At 41.3% G+C, this 18,332-nt stretch overlaps 2 protein-coding genes across 2 annotated transcripts; both read left to right on the forward strand.

The window, feature by feature from the left end:
* Positions 9,578–10,928, forward strand: LOC8066958 (putative nuclease HARBI1). The gene is made up of 2 exons (XM_002441786.2): positions 9,578–10,081; positions 10,164–10,928. The coding sequence occupies exons 1-2, from the start codon at positions 9,578–9,580 to the stop codon at positions 10,848–10,850; spliced, it is 1,191 nt and encodes a 396-aa protein (XP_002441831.2). The 3' UTR covers positions 10,851–10,928.
* LOC8074884 (vacuolar protein sorting-associated protein 37B) lies at positions 10,954–12,056 on the forward strand (the record flags this gene model as incomplete). The annotated part of the gene is made up of 3 exons (XM_021446219.1): positions 10,954–11,283; positions 11,368–11,440; positions 11,578–12,056. Coding segments are annotated over exons 1-3 (867 nt in total), but the record flags the coding sequence as incomplete, so codon positions are not given.

Raw genomic sequence — 18,332 nt, forward strand, 5'->3', positions numbered from 1 at the left:
GGTTGAAGAAGCAAGAGAGGTGATCGATATAGGTGGTGTTGCGTGGGTGTGGATTGTGGACGGCGGTGGTCAGGACTCTGCCGGATATATATAGCGTTCTACGTACGTTGCCCCCCTCTTGGGTGTTGTGTTCACGCGAGGCGGCGGCGTTGCCCTCCGTATCCGTATGGATGTTGAGTTCGTTTACGAAAAGGAATTGTACCCGACAGCCCAGTCGGCAACAAATGCATGCAGTTTAGTACAAGTCCGAACTATATCCTACTGCCTAGTTCCGCCAGTGCATCTGAAGTTGGGTGACGTTCGTTGCCCTTATTTTTTCTACTTTTTTTTGGAGATTCACCCTAGGTTCTAGCACAGTGAACAGGTGCTTGGGGGGCCCACAGTGCTGTTATTTTTTAAAATAGAGATATTAATATCTTGAAAACCAAATCATGCGACAACCTTGTCGATTTATTCACTAAGTTCCTACCAACTTTTCTTCATGAGTTTTTCCCCACAAGGTTTCTCGTAAGGAGTTTTTTTTTAATGAGGTAATATTAACACAAAAGTGTCATATTCTTTGTTTTTTCCAAAGGGGTTTTTAAAGGAGTATCAAGGACAAATATTGTCATCTAAACTACAACATATGAGTTTTCTCTTGAAAATATTTTCTCATATTAGTTTACATTGAGGCAATCATTAAGTGCTATAACTTTCTCCTTCTTTTTCTAAGTGGTTTTAAGGAGTTTTACTATAGCACATACACAAACATATTTATCTCGTTTTTATCCTATAGGAATTTTTGGAGGAGCAATACGATTCATTGATCTCAACAAGCGATTCGATAAAGAGAGAGTGCTATGGTTAATATCCAGGTGATCTCATGTCCTCAGATATTTCCCCTGGGTCCTATCCTAACATCACGGATGAGGAAAAGAGGTTCCCGTGAAAACCGGTTTCCCACCGGGTCTTTCCACTACCGGAATCCGGAATCCGGCTCTTTGCCGAGTGTCTAGTGGTTTGCCGAGTGTTTTTTTTTGGCACTCGGCAAAGAGCTTCTTTGTCAAATACTAAAAATAAAACGCTCTGTAAAGAAAAACACTCGGCAAAGAGGGTTCTTTGCCGAGTGTCAAAAAAAACACTCGGCAAAGAAAATTTTAAATTAAAATTTAAAGCCCTAAACAAATTCAAATCAAAAAGTTTTGAACTACAGAGTTGTATAACTTCTCAAGATCTACAATCTTTATTTTGGACATTTCTTCATTTGGCAAAGTGAAAATAAATTTGTTCACAAATTTTACATCTCTCTTATAGTTCCTAGAACTACAAGAGAGATATATAAGATTTGTGAAAAATATTAGAATTACCGTGTCAGATGAGCAAATGATCAAACAACAAAAATAAACTTTATAGATTTTGACAAGTTATGAAATTTTATGGTTGACAATTTTTTCCTTTGAGTTTATCTTGTCATTCAAAACTGCGTCTTTATTTGAAAATTTTTAAATTTGATTTTTTGAAATTACCTCGGATGAAAAAATTGACTAAATAAACTTTGTAGGTCTAGAAAAGTTATGAAACTTTGTAGTTGATAACTTTTTGATTTGAAACCATATTGTCATGCAAAAACTACGTTTAAATTTCTCAAATTTGAAATTCATTTTTTGTAAACGGCCTCAGATGGAGAAACTTCCTAAATGAAAATTATAGATCTCAAAAAGTTACGAAACTTTGTAGTTGACAACCTTTTGATTTGAAATCGTTTAGAGGTTCAAATAATCAATTGCATATGATTTAGTATGTATAATCACAGCTGATGGTTTAGTGTAGTGGTAAAGGAGTGAGGTACTTGAGCTTAAGGTTGCAGGTTTGAATCCTGCTGCATGGCGCATATGCAAATTTTATTAAAAAAATGCTGAAAAAAAGGTGGAGGGTGCAGTGGCCGATCGGCTGCCCTTCCTCTAAATTTTTTTTTAATACTCGGCATAGACTTCTTTATCGGTTAGAATTTTACCGTGTGCTATTTGTCGAGTGTATTTAGACCTTTGCCGAGTGCCAGAGACAATCGGCAAAGCATCTGTCTCTCGTAGTGTTCCCCATGACTCCGTGTACTGAACACTGGTTTCTTAATGGAAACTTGCCCCGCAACTCATCGTGGGATCGTGCTTTCTTAGGGGAAGCCTCTTCCCCAACCCTATACAAATACAGATCAATGAAATAAAGAAATTACATGGAATTCATTACTTACTTCCTATCTGTCACTCGTATTTACAATTCTACTCACAAAAGGAAACAATGGGAACTAGTGAAGCGCCCAGCACGCGGCCCAACACCACAAATTTCAGCCCACGTCCCCACGAGCAAAGAATAGATTCCTCGTCGGCGCACGGGCAGGCGTGTGGTGGCCCACCATGCGGTTATTTTCTAGGAATACGTGAAAAATGGTCCATATGAAAAGCTGTTAAAAACAATTTGTGCACTCATTTGTTCTGTTCCGGCAAATGCTGCTTTCACATTGCTTGCTTCTTTTCTACTGTACTTTAGTACGTAGCTTTCCTCTATCTAGGCCTTGTTTAGTTCGAATTTTTTTTTTAGTTTTAGCCACTGTAGTATTTTTGTTTTTATTTGACAAATATTATTCAATTATGGATTAACTGGACTCAAAAGATTTATCTCGTAAATTACAAACAAAATGTACAATTAATTTTTATTTTTATTTATATTTAATATTTTATACATACTTTTAAAGATTCGATGTGATAATTTTTTTTAAACTAATAAACAAGGCCTACTTCTCTGCCCACCCCAGATGTGTGTGTGGCGACTGGCGAGCCAAAGCCCCCCTCCCTCCCCCGGCCCACAGTGAGCACGTACGTGTGTGGGTGTGGCCTTCGGAGAATCGAGTTCACTCGTGGCAATGGTTGATCCTTGGCTATCAGGTGCGAGGGTCAACAGAAATAAGTCTCCAGTTCATTTACTCTATTTGTCAATTTAGATTCATCACTTCATAAAAGTATATATGACTATATTTTATAACAAAAAAAAAGTAATAGTCAAAGTTATTTTTCAGAGATCGTGTCGTTGTTTAAATGGATATTAGAACAGTTTCAATGTTAGAAACTGTAGTTTCTAAATCTACTAATTTTTATAGATAATATATATAGAAACTATGGTCCAAATGGATAGTTTCTACAGAATAATTTTTTATCCAATCACATTCATTCTCTCTCTATTCTAAATCAATCATATTACTTTATGTCTTGAATCTCGTGTAGACATGGTTTCTAACTTAAATCCGATTTCTATGATTTTTGTTCTCTATTTTCAATAACTACCTTGTCACAACAGCAAAATGCTTAGATGATACTACAATTAATGTCTATACAAACCATAATAGTTCCTGCATTAGAAGTGCTCTTAGGGTACTCATAATGCAAGACTTTATAATAAAGTCCAAGACAATCAATTACATATTATTTATGATATTTTGTTGATGTGGTATTATATTTATTGAAGAAAGAGGTAGAAAAATTATAAGACTCCAAGTCTTATTTAGACTCTAAGTCTACATTGTTCGAGGTAATAAATATCTTTAGACTCTATGATAGAGTCTGCATCGTGAGTGCCCTTATGAAACCGAAGGGAGTATAGTCTATCTAGTGGCATTAATTTGTTGTCATAGATTTTTTGGGGTGTTTTCTCTATAAATTTCAATTAATTTTAAAAGATTAGACTCACACAACTTCAAGAATTGATTGACGGGAATGGTAGAGACTGGAATCTAGTTTCCTTATTAAAAAGTTTCCTTATTAAAAAAATAAGTGATTGATGGAGGGAGCATTTCACATTCACAATTCGCAAATCGGATTGGTTCATTTTTCATGGGCCGATGGACCTTGATCTTTTGCAGCGCACATATTATTGTTTTATTTCTAGTGATTAATACAATGGTCTGTCAAAAAGGTGCAGGCTTAGGGCCATTCTAGACGGATCTCGCACCGACTTCTCTGTCGGCTTTATGGCTGAATTTGCACCGAACACTTTCCTACAAAGCAGCATTTATTATTGGCAAAGTACGAAGCTACAGCCGTTTTTGCGTGTCGATACGGAGTCATGAAAATTGGCTTCACCAGATTATCATTATCTTCTTCCTTCTGTTTGCTCGCCCTGGGTGTTTGGTTATAACCGCAAATTCGGTTCAGTTCGATTAAAAATATTTCGGTTTTCAACAAATAAGCACCGATCAATTATTAAAAAAAATGAAAACCGCAGAATTTCGGTTCGGTTTGTAAATTCGGTTTTCGGTTTTTAACCGCATTAACCGAACATAATGGCATCAGCATATTCAAACAACAGCAGATTGCAAGCAACAACATATTAAAACAATATCTTAACATGAAAATTTAAAAGTAGTGCATCTCAGTATCTCACATTCTCACAGTACACAAATCAACAAGGCAGCAAACATAGTTTCAAAAGTTTTTCATTATTGAAACAGTAAATAACCCGCGATGAAGGAGTGAAAGAGGGTGTTCCGGTTTATTCGGTTATTCGGTTCGGTTTCAGTATAAAACCAAAGCCGAGGCCGAACACGAATACCACAAAAACCATAACCGAACCTGCACCCGAAAACCGAATAAACCATAATTTCGGTTCGGTTTGCGGTTTGCGGGTAAAAAGTGCCCAGGGTGACTGTTTGCTGGACTTTTGCAATTTAAAAGTGTCTACTGTCTAGTACGTGGTTGGTGCCTTAAATTTTGAACGAAAATGTTGCCATAAGCCTATGGTCAAAAATGGAGACACTAGCCACGTGACTGGGGAGCAAGTTTTTTGCTTCGTTTATAATCATTCATCATGCTTTGCTTGTCATTATGTATTCATTAGTTAATGTCTTAATCATTTGTTGGTGAATAATCCATTTGTTTTGGTACTGAAAGGTACACACGGTAGGTAATAAAGTCACAAACTTTTCATTGTGTTTCATAACTTCAATTAGGGTGTAAGATCTCGGTAGGTGTTGGTGTTAGCGCTGGTGTATTCCTTCTTGTAGGATCGTACTACATTTTTTGTTTTGTTTTTGCTCATCATACATTCCACATGTCAGGGGACCATGAGTGCGTCGTAATCCGTGATCCGCTGATCCCTTCTCACACTGTTCATCCAATTATCAGTCTGATCCAACTATTGAGCATTGATGTCGTGGCTGCTGTCACACTTTTGTCCACAGAAAAAAGCCAATTAGCTGCTGAATACGAGTCCATCCTATTACAGGAACTCAAGCATAACTGACCAGAAGCTCTATGATCTAAGCGTGGAAGAGTGTCTACTCGCGTGTCTTAATCATATATCAGTTTGAACACTGAAGTGCTAATAATGCCATTACAGTCATTCTTGTTTTTTGTTTTGCCATAGGGATTGAAGTAAAACACCATGTAATTCAGACCAACAAAAGGACTACAAAGCACATATTGGACCACAAAACACTATGTAATTCAGACCAGCAGGAACTCTTTTTTGTTCATCCGGATCAGTTTGATGGTTGACGAGAGCTCAGGATCTGTGGTCTCCGATCCTGTGTTCTCTCAAAAACTGGCCTCCTGAAATTTGACCGTGCAAATTGTTTATTAGGATTTTTTTTTGATGAAACTCCTTGTTTATTAGGATAGGCAAGCAGTAGGCACTATTGTGTTCTTCTGACGGCGACGAACTTGTTGAGGCTTGTACTTCACGCAACTTATTTGGAAGTTTTCTACTACATGATTCCAGTTAATTTAGTACCACAACTACTACTTTCCAGCGATAATGATTCGGTCACCTTGATTCCACTGCATGAATCTAAACAAGGTGGTACGGAACCGTGTGCTGTTTAATGGTTCTTGGTTCGTTGCCACGCTGCCGCGTGCTAAACTATGACCAACTGGGGTCTTTCTACTTGGGGTGCAAACTTTTCTTGCTGATGAACGTACAGTTCCAACCTGCAGCCTGCGCACGAGGAGGGGTCGACCGGCCATTCCAACTGGAGCATATGCAAGACGACAGATTCATACCATGTCTACTAGTTGGCAGCAAAGTACGAGATGTCCTTCCTAATGCAGAGCTTTATCTGATAGAGTTCCTTTTGTAACGATTCTCTCCAATCCTTTCTGACTAGGTAATTGAAGAAAAGCTTTGCACTCCTCCGATCCAATCCTCAACCGCCGCTCAACTGCCATGCTGCTGTCATCTAGCTAGAGACCTAGATAGAGTAATAGTATAACTTGTCTCCAATTGCATAACATTATCTCGTCAGCTGCTGCTGTTTCTGTAGTTGTAGCTGAGTAAGTAGGTCTGAAACAGAAAGGTTTGTTTCGTTAATTTGTGTTGAAGGCTTGAAGCGGCACATGCAGAACTTAATTCATATTGTCAACTCTCAGTGTCTAAACAAGAAGATGGGCAAAAACAATTTGTGTCATCTCTTTGTTGCTGAAACGTTCAGCGATATGATGATCCAACCGAGAAGAATTTAATACTCACTGGTACGTATATATGTCTCTTTGGCTTCCCTGCAATGTGTAATACTTGTACAAATTTTGTGTTGCCGACAGGACTAGATATTCTATCAGACTATGGATCATTATTGTGCACGAACACCACACTATTATCTTTCCCTGTGAAGGAACCTGCACTGAATTAACAATTGGTTTCGATTTTTGGCGGTCGTTGAGAGCTGTGGTCGACTGTTTTCCGGTGAGGGTCTCATTTCTGTTTCGACAGGTCGGCATGGCAGCTATGGGAGTATTAGTTTTCATAGTACTATTTTTTAACTCCATGTCTCGAGCCTAAAAAAAAATAAAAAAGAAGCTAAGTCAACTAACCATGCATAGATTGTTTAACAGATTGTTTAATGCACCTGGGATCAAGTGCATGCATGGTATTCAGGTATTGCCCTTGCATGAATGAATGGCTTCTCAGTTGTCGAAGCAGATTACTCCATGCATGAATGACAAAAACTACTACCACTAGTTACTTTTACTATGAAAAGGTTCTTCTTCTTCGGAGCCACGCTAGCTGCTAGCTGCATCAAGCTAAACTAGAACTACCACCAATTTATATATTGTACTATGAAAAGGTTCTTCTTCTTCTTCTTCGTTGCCACGCGCGCTGGTAGCTTCATCATGTGCTAAACTAGCTAGGACCAACTGGCCGGCCGGCCTCCTTTTCCAAAACCAAATTTCAAATGCTTATCGCAAGTGAGATCTGATTGTTTGGCTAACTACCCATGGACCATATGCATTTTGTAGTGTTATTACTCATGGACCATTGGTCCATTCACTTGCAGAGATTGTTCAGTGGCGAGCGAGCAAGATGTAGTACCACTACTGTTGTCTAATCTAGCAGCAGAGTCCTATCGATTGGGCACGGCAGTATTTTCGTTTATATTTGACAAATATTATCTAATCATATATTAACAATGTTCAAAAAATTCGTGTCACAAATTACAGACAATCAGTACAATCAGTTTTTATTTTCATTTATATTTAATGCTTCCTGCATGTGTCTAAATATTCGATGTGACGGAGAATCATCAAAATTTTTTGTTTTTTATTTTATGAGAAGAAGTAAACGAGGCCTGGAGCATTCAACGCAACGGCGATCTGGCAAGACGGAATTCGAAGAGGGATCATGGGCTCCATCTCCATGCTGACCGCGACACGCCGACGACACGTTTCGTGCGGCACGTGTGCTCTCTGCTCTCTCTAGAGAGTTTTGCAATAATTCAAGATATATGTCGCTGCAAACAGTAAGTAGAGCACTGTCGTCTCCAATGAAAACTAGCTGAATTCATCTCAGATCAGGACAGCGACGACGACGACAGCAGCACAGCACCGTACTAGCTACCATTCAGGAACAACACGTACGCACGGGGGGGGGGGGGGGGACAAATTAAACCCTTTAGGGCTTCTTTGGCAGCCCACGATCCCGCAGGGATCCCAGCCTTTTCCATGGGCTAATCAGGCCCGTGCCAGCCTCCCCCGGGCCAAAATTATGCACCATTTGGCAGCCCACGAACTGGAGGAATGCGGCCCGCTTCCCTGTGTTTTACTCGTGGAATAAATCCACGACTCAATGCCTCGGGAGGGTTTCCCCGTGGAGACCCCGTGCGCTCGCGAGCCGCACGGCTCCCTCGCGACGCCGCCGCCGCCCAGGTTTTCGTCGCGACGCCGCGCAGTTTCCAGGCTCCGCCGCCGCTCGCCGGGCTCCATCCAGATCGACCGCCGGGCTCCATCCAGATCGAGTCGCGCGCCTCCACCGCATCACGTCGAGTCGCCTCCACCTCGGCATCTCGTCGACGCCACCCCAGCATCCCATCGACGACGCGCCGGCATCCCATCGCCTTCCGCTCCGGCATCCCGTCTCCTCTGCCCCGGCATCCCGTCTCCTCTGCCCCGGCTTCCCGTCTCAAGCCAACAGTGAGCCCAACATCTCTTCTCATGCAACAGTGCCTCTTGCTAGGGTTTTGAGTTTCTTGACCCTCTCTTTTGATTGGCTGTTTCTCTAGATCCGGCGTCTGGCCTCTTGCCTCGTTCCAAGATCCGGTAAGTCCTTCCTCCCTTCTCCTTCGCCGATGTGTGGTCTCGATGGGATTAGCAGGGCGTTTCGGCATTGGCCTTGGGTGGCCGGTTGCCGTCCTGATCTGTGACACTTGTGTGCTTTGGAAGGCGATAGATACTAGTACTACTAGGCTGGGAGTAGAGTAGGGTGTTACTGTAAGTCACCTCGTAGCTGAATATGATGGTCTGTTCTCTGTTGTTATGTCCTATTCGTTTTGTAGCAATTTGGTTTATGCTGATGCTTATGTTATGTTAAAAAAGACGATGATTGCGGCTCTAGTCGTTTAGCAGGACATGATTGCTGTGGTTGGCTGGGACAGGTGCTGTTCATCGTCTTGTGGAAAGAAAATTGTCCATTCCTGCGACGGTTAGGCGGGGATTTTTTTAGAGACGTCGCTGAACTGCAACTGTGACCCTTAAACAATACCTGCATCGGAGCTGGCTAACTTGATTAGACAAGAAGTGGCGTGTAAATCATACGTTTTGTGTTGATAGAAGCATAAACGAACTTGGATCAAATCACTGAACTGTTGTCTGTGCTTTATTGCTTCGGTCTGTTATGTCATGTTAAATTCTGCTGGTAGTAAACTTAAATGTATTTTCATCTACTCTGAATTGTTGATTCATATGTGCTCTGGAAATCTTGTGAATTGACTGACAGTTTTTGTTCTGATAAAACTTCTGTTTGCTTTATTTATCCTGATGCATAGCGATCTGTTTTGCTACTGCTTGCCAGATTTCATTTCATGTTACTTGTCATTCGCCAGATCGTGCTGCAATAATATCTGCTGCTGGCTGCATCCCTTAATTTGTCACATGATTTAATCATGGATTAACTATGAATCATTCCCATACTTGTATCTTTCATTGATGGTCTTAGTCAGTCCCAGATGATTAATAGTTATTTTGCAATAGTATTTTAAAGGCGTGTTATGCATTTGTAGATTTAAATATTTGATCACTGCATTTGTATATGTAATAATATAATTTCATATATGAAACACTAGATGGCTTCTTGGGAAGACCTTGCTAGGAATTTTTTGTTGGAAGAGGAAGAAGAAGATGAGGAGCTATTCTTTGTTCTTCTCCCTGCTATAATGCCCTTTCTCGAAGAAGAGAAAACACCTGAGCACACCTCTTCTCTTCCTGGAGCTAAAAAAGTTAAAGAGATCCTCGAAGGGCATGAGAATTGGTGCAAGGTAGAATTTAGGATGGAGACTGAAATATTTAGAACTATAGCAAACTTTCTCAGAGCCGAGAACTTGCTACGTGACACACGTGGCATGAAGATTGAGGAGCAACTTGGTCTCTTTATGTTCATGCTCTCTCATAATGCAAGCACAGATAGGCTAAAGAAGGAGTTTCAACATAGCGGTGAGACAGTGCATAGGAAAATAAATGAGGTCTTCGATATCATTCCAGCATTAATTCAAAGATTCATCAGACTTCCGAACCCAAGCAACACACACGTGAAGATTACATGTGACCCTAGATTTATGCCATTCTTTCAGGTCGGTTCATACATACAGTACACTTTCCTTAATACCATTCCTAAATACAATCCAAATCTTTAGTAATTTTTCTTACCTGCAGAATTGCATAGGTGCTATTGATGGTACGCATGTCCCAATCACAATTGGACAAGACAAGGCCAGTCCCTATAGAAATAGGAAGGGAACACTATCGCAGAATGTAATGTTTGCTTGTGACTTCGACCTGAAGTTTACTTTCATCTCATCTGGTTGGGAAGGATCCGCATCAGATGCAGGAGTGTTGCGGTCTGCTCTTGGCAAGGGGTTTACTGTGCCGGATGGTAAATTCTATCTTGTAGACGGTGGATATGCAAACACACCATCATTCCTTGCTCCCTACCGAGGAGTTAAGTATCATCTCAGTGAGTTTAGGAGACGTGGCCAGAGGGGAAACGCATATGCCAACTACAAGGAATTGTTCAATCATCGGCATGCGATTCTTCGAAATCACATTGAGAGGGCCTTTGGGGTTCTCAAAAAGCGGTTTCCAATTCTGAAAGTGGGGACACATTACCCAATTGAATCCCAAGTTAAGATTCCAGCAGCTGCTGCTGTGTTTCACAACATCATTAGAGGGTTGAATGGGAGTGAAGAGTGGTTTGACTACCTACCTGATAATATCAACCCATCAGATTATGTCGACTTGCCAGAGGGAGACACTAACTACCCAAGTGAGATGGAATCAAACCATGGAAATATCCTACGAGACCAGATAGCCCATCAGATGTGGGCTGCCTACAATGTGTAGGATAGTAGTGTTAGGAATATAATTTATGAGTTCTAAGTTATGTATTTATGTAATACATTCTGTGATGCAACAGTCTATAATAAGTTCACCAATACATTCTATAATATTTATTGCAGCAATGTCGAAGGAAAGGGCTACATGGAACTCTAGATATGAGAAAGGGCTTGTTGACATTATGAGAGATCATGTGAATATCCCGTTGTTCAGGGGTCAGAATGGATGGACCGTAGAGGGTTGGAGAAGTATCTCTGAGAAGTTTACCCAAATGTATCCTTTAGCACGCTTCACAAAGCAGCAACTGCAAGAGAAGGAGAAGGAGCTAAAGGGCAGCTGGAAGGCAATACATGTAGCAAGAAAGGAAAGTGGTGTTGGCTGGAATGACACATTGGCCATGGTCATTGCGGAACCAGAAAAATGGAAGAAACTTATCAGTGTAAGTTTTTTTCACTAAACCAAAATATTGCTGCTATATTCTAGTTGCAAGCACTAACTATAATGTTGTCTTGGTATGAAATAGGATAATGCAAAGATGACTAAGTTTCAGAAGAAGCCGTTTCCTTTATATGATGAGTGTACATCATTGTATGCGGGTATATTATTTGAATCTTCTCTTTAAAAATTTGTAGTATTGGTGTAGTGTTTGAAACATGTATAGATTGATTTCATCCCATTAAAAAATAGTATGCCTATAGTTGAAGTATAACTGTGCACTATTTTTTTTGCATAGGAAGTGTTGCTACTGGAGATCTAAACTTCACATCAACTGAGCACTTGCTGCCTGCTCCCGCTGCTCCCCTTGTTCCTACTGTTGGCCCAGCTGCTCCCGCTGCTCCAGTTGCTCCACCTGCTCCAGCTGCTCCACCTGCTCTCGCTGCTCCAGCTGCTCCAGCTGAGAGCACAGGTCTATCTACTCCTTTTGATGGGCTAGATGTCTCAAGTGCACACAATGAAGCTCAGTCTACAGGAGAATCTAATCAAGGAGTGAGTGGTGGGAGAAAGCGTAAGCAAAGTCTTGGTGCTGCTATTGATGGTTTTGTGCAGTTTAAGATGACACAAACAAGTAAAACCATGAAAGCTCTCGAAGAAAAGAAGAAACAAGACGAACAATTTTCAGTTGACAAATGTCTCGATGAAGTTGATACCATGCAACTTACTGATGTGGAAAAGGCATATGCTATGAACATCTTCAAATCTGAGATTGATAAGGAGGTATTCATGAAAATGAAAAACAAAAATGTTCGCTTGATTTGGCTCAAACAGCAAATTAGGTATAGCTTAGCTACCATTGGATTAGTTTACTTTGGTGTACCTTAGCTGCTAATGCTTTTTCTTGTGCTTACTTGCAGTGCTATCAGTGGAGGCAATGTTGATGGAGGCAATATTTGATTTGAGAAGAAAAAGGTAGTAGTAGTAAAATCAGCGAAGTGTAGCCGACGAGAAGCGTATTCTCCATCTTATTAATTATTCTTTTCTTTAGAAATATAATATTGGAACTAGATTTTGAGTGCAATTTGTGTCTTACTTCACAGTTTGTAATGACTGGTCTCATTCTCTTGTTCGGAAAAGCTGAAGCCGCATTTATTTCATCATCTAAAAAAACTAAGAAAATTAGTAGCATCTGTGTACATATATCCACTATGAGATGCTAGGATTGATATGTAATGACTTTGTTATATTACTTTTCCTGGAATCCTAGGCATTGTAGACGTGCAGCAAAGCATCATGAGTCATTACAGGACTGATCCGTGCATGCATGCCTGATCAGTTGTGTCTTTTTTTATATCATTTTACTTTTCTAATTTTATTTGATTTTTTTCTGATTTTTCTAGACATTGTTTTCAATTTACTCATCATGTTTTAGTGAATAACGACAAGAATGCATCAAGAACTTGAACATTTTTTTTTCTAAATATTGGTACCCCTGGGCATTCTGTGATGACGTTGCAATCCTTGGGATTCCATGGGAGCAAGACAGCATGCTGCCAAACAGCGACAGGGAAACTCTCCCACAAGTGCTAATCTTCCCTGCGGCAAAGGTGGGAATCAAAAGTCCAAAAACTTCCACGTGCAGGGTTATCTGCCCGGGGTTAATTGGCCCCCGCTGCCAAAGTAGCCCCTACGTGGTTTCTAAACCACCACCACCATCTTTGAATTTGCTTTTTTCCTTCATTGACACCAGCATTGTTCATCCGTTTTCTTTCTTAGTGGAGGTTTCACCACAATGTCATGCACATTTATTAGAGCGTCATGTCAGCAAAAATGTACTTTTTGCATGAAACGAAGAGGAGAAAGAAGGAAGTAGTTTCACCATGGCGAAACTCCGCGGGCGTAACATGATGAAATCCCCACTGAGGACTAAATCGTTTCACCATCTTGCATGTGATCCAATCATTTTACAGTAATTAAATGTTTTGTCCAGCCTAGGAAACGTCAATGTGAAACTCATGCATTATAGAGGTTGTTTCATTGTTCGTTTTATTAATACTCTGTCAGCAGATTTGTTTTGGAAATAGTGTATTGAAACGGACCATTGAAACTGGCCTTATAATCCTGAATTATTGGGAGCCGTTACCATTCGCCTCTCAGGAGCTGGCAGGTAATGCGCGCGGCGGTGACAAATTAGCATGTCGCCGGGCGGGCGGATCTGCGTGCGAGTGCCATCTTGTTGCTGGGTGGTTGGCAATGCTAGCTGCAACTGCAATGGCACTGATGAATGAGCTGAGCTGAGCTGAAGCGTCGTACTAGGCGGGCGGGCGGGAGGACGGAGACGGAAGCCGGCCGGCCGGAGTACGATGGGGTATCTGTACCTGTCTCTTTTGCTCATCAATGGCGCTGCACGTCGAGGCGGGAGCAGAGAGCATAATTAGATGATTCGTGCATGCTGCTCGCTTGCTTTGCATTGCATGATGGTCGGCGCATGCGCATGGATCCGCCGACACTCCAGCCCCGGTGTCGTTGCCTGTTGCCTGTTGCTTCTTTAGCTGTTGCATTCTCCCTTTTGTGTTGTTGGTTTTTTGGTTACACTATAAATTACTACTATTGTCATGCTGACACCGGGGCTGTCTTTGTTTAATTTGGAGGACGACGCTTTTTTACGCAGGGGCCGGAACACACAGCAGAAGAGAGGAGCATTGAGGTAGCTAGCTACTATCACTACGGGAGGAACGAAATTTCCCGAGTGCCAAAAGTCGGGCACTCGGAGAAGCCACTTTTCCTCGAGTGCCACGACGGAAAACACTCGGTGAAGAAAAACACTCGGGGAAGATGGGCTTTCCCGAGTGCCGCACTGGATCTGACACTCGAGAAAAGTTGGCACTCGGAAAAGCCTCTCTTCCCCGAGTGCAACACTCGGGAAAGAGAGACACTCGGGGAAGAAATTCGGCAATTGACGTCCCGACCCGACGGCGCCGTTTGTTTTATTTTTTTTAAGAAACGTTTCCCGAGTGCTAGAACAGGGCACTCGGGGAAGCAGCTCTTCCCCGAGTGCCAGGATACGGCACTCGGGGAAGATTTTCTTTTTTTGTTGTTTTTTATCCCATTTTTTTCTGAGGCCATACAACATCATTTATAACTCATTCTTCAAATTTGGGACAATTTTGACTTTTTTTGTTATATTTCGTTAGTTTCTTTTGTTTTGTTGAATTTTTTACATACCTCAAATTTGAACTGCAGGTGCATAAAATAATGGAAATTTTTGGTTCCAAAAATAATATTCATCATATTTGGTGTATGTTGAGACTGTATCCAAGAAGTGACATGAAATATCGAGCATCTTGTTGACGTAACATGACGAACAACATGTGCAAAAAGTGTATTTAAATTATAAAAAATCCGAACGAAGTCCGAAAATCATGAAACTAGGCTGGGCATTGTTTTATAGCATGTATAGGCTATGGTAAAAATTTGAGAAGTTTTCGAGAAAGTTGCAATGTCGGATGTCTAAAAGAGAGACATCTTCATGTGATTACTTGCGATCACATGTAGAGATGTCTAGGTTTTGGGCATCCGACGTTGCAACTTGCTCTAAACTTTCTCAAATTTTTACCGTAGCCTATACATGCGATAACACGATGCCCAGACAACTTTCATGATTTTCGGACTTCGTTCGGATTTTTTATAATTTAAATACACTTTTCGTGCAAGTCGTTCGTCATGTCACGTCAACAAGATGCTCAATATTTCATGTCACTTCCTGGATACAGTCTCAACATACACCAAATATAATGAATAATATTTTTTGAACAAAAAATTTCTATTCTTTTATGCACCTGCAGTTCAAATTTGAGGTATGCAAAAAAAAATTCAATTAAACAAAAGAAACTAACGAAATATACCAAAAAAAAGTCAAAATTGTCCCAAATTTGAAGAAGGAGTTTCAATTAATGTTGGAAGGCCTCAGAATAAAATATGGCAAAAAAACACAAAAAAAATTAAATATTCCCCGAGTGCCAGGATTTGACACTCGGGAAAGCTTATTTGTGTAAAAAAAATCATCACCCAAAATTTCCCCTCCACCCCCGCCTGTACGCGCCGCTAAGTCCCCTCCACCCAAAATTTCCCCAAGGCCGCGCCTGCCACCCCGCCGCCGCCGCCTTCGATTTGGACCCGCCGGAGCGCCGCCGCGCAGCCCGTCGGCGACGAATCCCCTCCACGTCGCCTCGACCCCGCCTCCCCCTGACTACCCGCGCCGGCGCCACGCGTTGCCCCGCTGCGGCCTGCCGGCGGCCGGACCGGCGCTGCCCCGACAGCTCCCCCCGCGCGCCCAGGCCGGTCCGGTCGCGCCTGCTCAATATATTTGTGATATATTGCTGTTCATTTGAATTTTGCATTGTTGTTTACAATAAAAAAAATAATTTTTACAAATAGCTTTCCCGAGTGCAAAAGGCAAGGCACTCGGGGAAGATATTATTTTGAAATATAAAAACAGGACACTTCCCCGAGTGCATATGTCTTGGCACTCGGGAAACATAGGGCTTCCCCGAGTGCAACTTGTTTGGCACTCGGGAAAACGTAAGGCTTTCCCCGAGTGTTGACTCGTGAAAGAGTCCTCCCCCCCTAAAAAAATCAAACGGCGTCTAGCGTCACAGACGGTGTCAAACGTTTCCCGAGTGCGAATGAGGAACTCGGGAAATACTTCCTCGAGTGTAAGGTTCACGGCACTCGGGAAATATATCTTTACCGAGAGAGGAATAGCCGTGAGGGCTTTCCCGAGTGTTGCACTCGGGAAAGGTTTCCCCGAGTGCAAAGCAGCCTTTCCCGAGTGCTGCAGACACTCGGGGGATCTCGAGCCTCCTGTAGTGTATATATACGGTGCTTCATTCGTGCAGCACGTATTCTTGACGCCAGATGGATCGAGTTGCTCACCATTTGTCTACTCTGAAAGAAAGGTCGTGTTTAGTTTCTAAAGATAAAAAATTTTTGTCATACTGTAGCGCTTTCGTTTGTCTAACTATCACTAATTAGACTTAAAAGATTCGTCTCGTAAATTTCGACCAAACTGTATAGTCTCAATGCATGTTTCATGAGAGTGTCATGCACGTTAAATAGGTGTCACATAAGCAAAATTGCTGACTTGACAGGGTCATTAAATGAAGAAGTTTCATCAGATGAGAGAGGAGTTTTATCCCCATGAAACTCATCTGGCTCGCTAGTTTATAGTTTTGGTAACTGTGCCATGAAATTATACATTGAGACTGGCCTTAGTTTTTATTTTCGTCTATATTTAATACTCTATGTATGCGTCTAGAAATTCGATACGATGGAGAATTTTGAAAATTTTTAAGTTTTGGATGGAAGTAAATAAGGCCAAAGTTTTGACGACCATGTACAGGAACAGGAGCGGCACCCATTGTGTCAGTCATGTGTGTTTACATTACCTTCTATCATGGTTTATCAACAAAACGAACAAGATGGAAATCGGATTAAAAGAAATCTTAGTGGCATCTAGAACGAAGAGATAATTTATCGGATACCAGTGTGAAACTTTATAACATGGAAAATCCAACAGCGCCCAAGATCATGTAATTGGCACACGAGTTGGCTTCTCTTGGTAGTGATTGTGATCCGGATGAAGAACCTTTTGTAGTCTTCGGCTTTGTATTCAATCTATAATTGCTGATGATTTAGCTTTGTCTGAGTAATAGAAATTAATATTTCCCCTAAAAAAATTCAGAGGCCAAATTATGAGAATCTTGGAATCCATTAACCCAGATAACATGCGAAAAGACTGTCTTGCCCTCACCTTGACTTCTTTCTCAAAGAATGGTTGAGGGCATTATGGACAAATGAAGACATCATATATGAATTATCTCAATACAAACTGTAGGATCCAAACAGATAGGGATTTTTTTTATCCACAATCCAGATTTTAGAATATATATATCTATAATAATCAAGATTGCAAGAATCCTTAGGCCCTGTTTAGTTCCCCACCCAAAATTTTTTCGTCCATCCCATCGAATCTTTGGACACATGCATGAAACATTAAATGTACATAAAAAAATAAACTAATTACACTGTTTGATTGAAAAACGTGAGACGAATCTTTTAAACCTAGTTACTCCATGATTAGCCTTAAGTGCTACAGTAACTCACATGTGCTAATGATAGATTAATTATGCTTAATAGATTTGTCTTGTAGTTTCCTGATGAGCTATATAATTTGTTTTTTTATTAGTTTCTAAAAACCCCTCCCGACATCCTTCCGACACATCCGATGTGACACCCAGAAAATTTTCATCTCCAATCTAAATAGGGCCTTAGGGGATTTAGATGGCACCTAAGTTCAACACCAACTTTTTATATTCCTTGTACGTGCATCGTGATGCACGTTTTCCTAACACTACGATGCATGCAATGCATGCATGGGAGGTAGCGATGGGAGGGGAAGGGGGAAGATGAAGGTATAGGTTAGGAAAAGGTAGCGATTGGAGGTAGCGATGGGAGAGGAAGGTGGGAAATGAGTAGCGAGCGAGCAGCGGCAATGGCAGGCTTGTTGATTAGAGTTTGAGGTTCCATTTAGAGATAAGCTATGAACTCGCAGAACAAACAGAGGGTCGATGGTAGTCACATTGATGGGAATTTGGAAAGCATGCATGGGTACCTTATTTTGTGATAAGATCCTTGCCAACCAAGACGGCGGCGGAGGTTTTGTGGCCATTGTGATGGATCCAGGTTGAAAAAGTCATTGATGTCAGCTTCATCACTAAACCATGATAAAATCTTCACCTATAAACACTATTTTGCAAAGGAACACAAAAAGTCATTGTAGTCATATGACACCATGAAATAGGCTGGCTTCGCCCCTGTTTGCAGCGACGGAACCAAAAGGGCTAACAAATCCAACGAGTTTCGTTAGGAGCGAGATGGAGCACTAGGGCGAGAGATTACTTGGATGGCGAAGTGGTAGAGCTCGACTGCCAGGAGTCGGTTGAGGACGTAGAGAGCCAGAAAAAAAAGTAGCCATCGAGATAAAATAGCGAC

The sequence above is a fragment of the Sorghum bicolor genome, chromosome 8, assembly GCF_000003195.3.
Source record: "Sorghum bicolor cultivar BTx623 chromosome 8, Sorghum_bicolor_NCBIv3, whole genome shotgun sequence".
Taxonomy (NCBI): Eukaryota; Viridiplantae; Streptophyta; class Magnoliopsida; order Poales; family Poaceae; genus Sorghum; species Sorghum bicolor.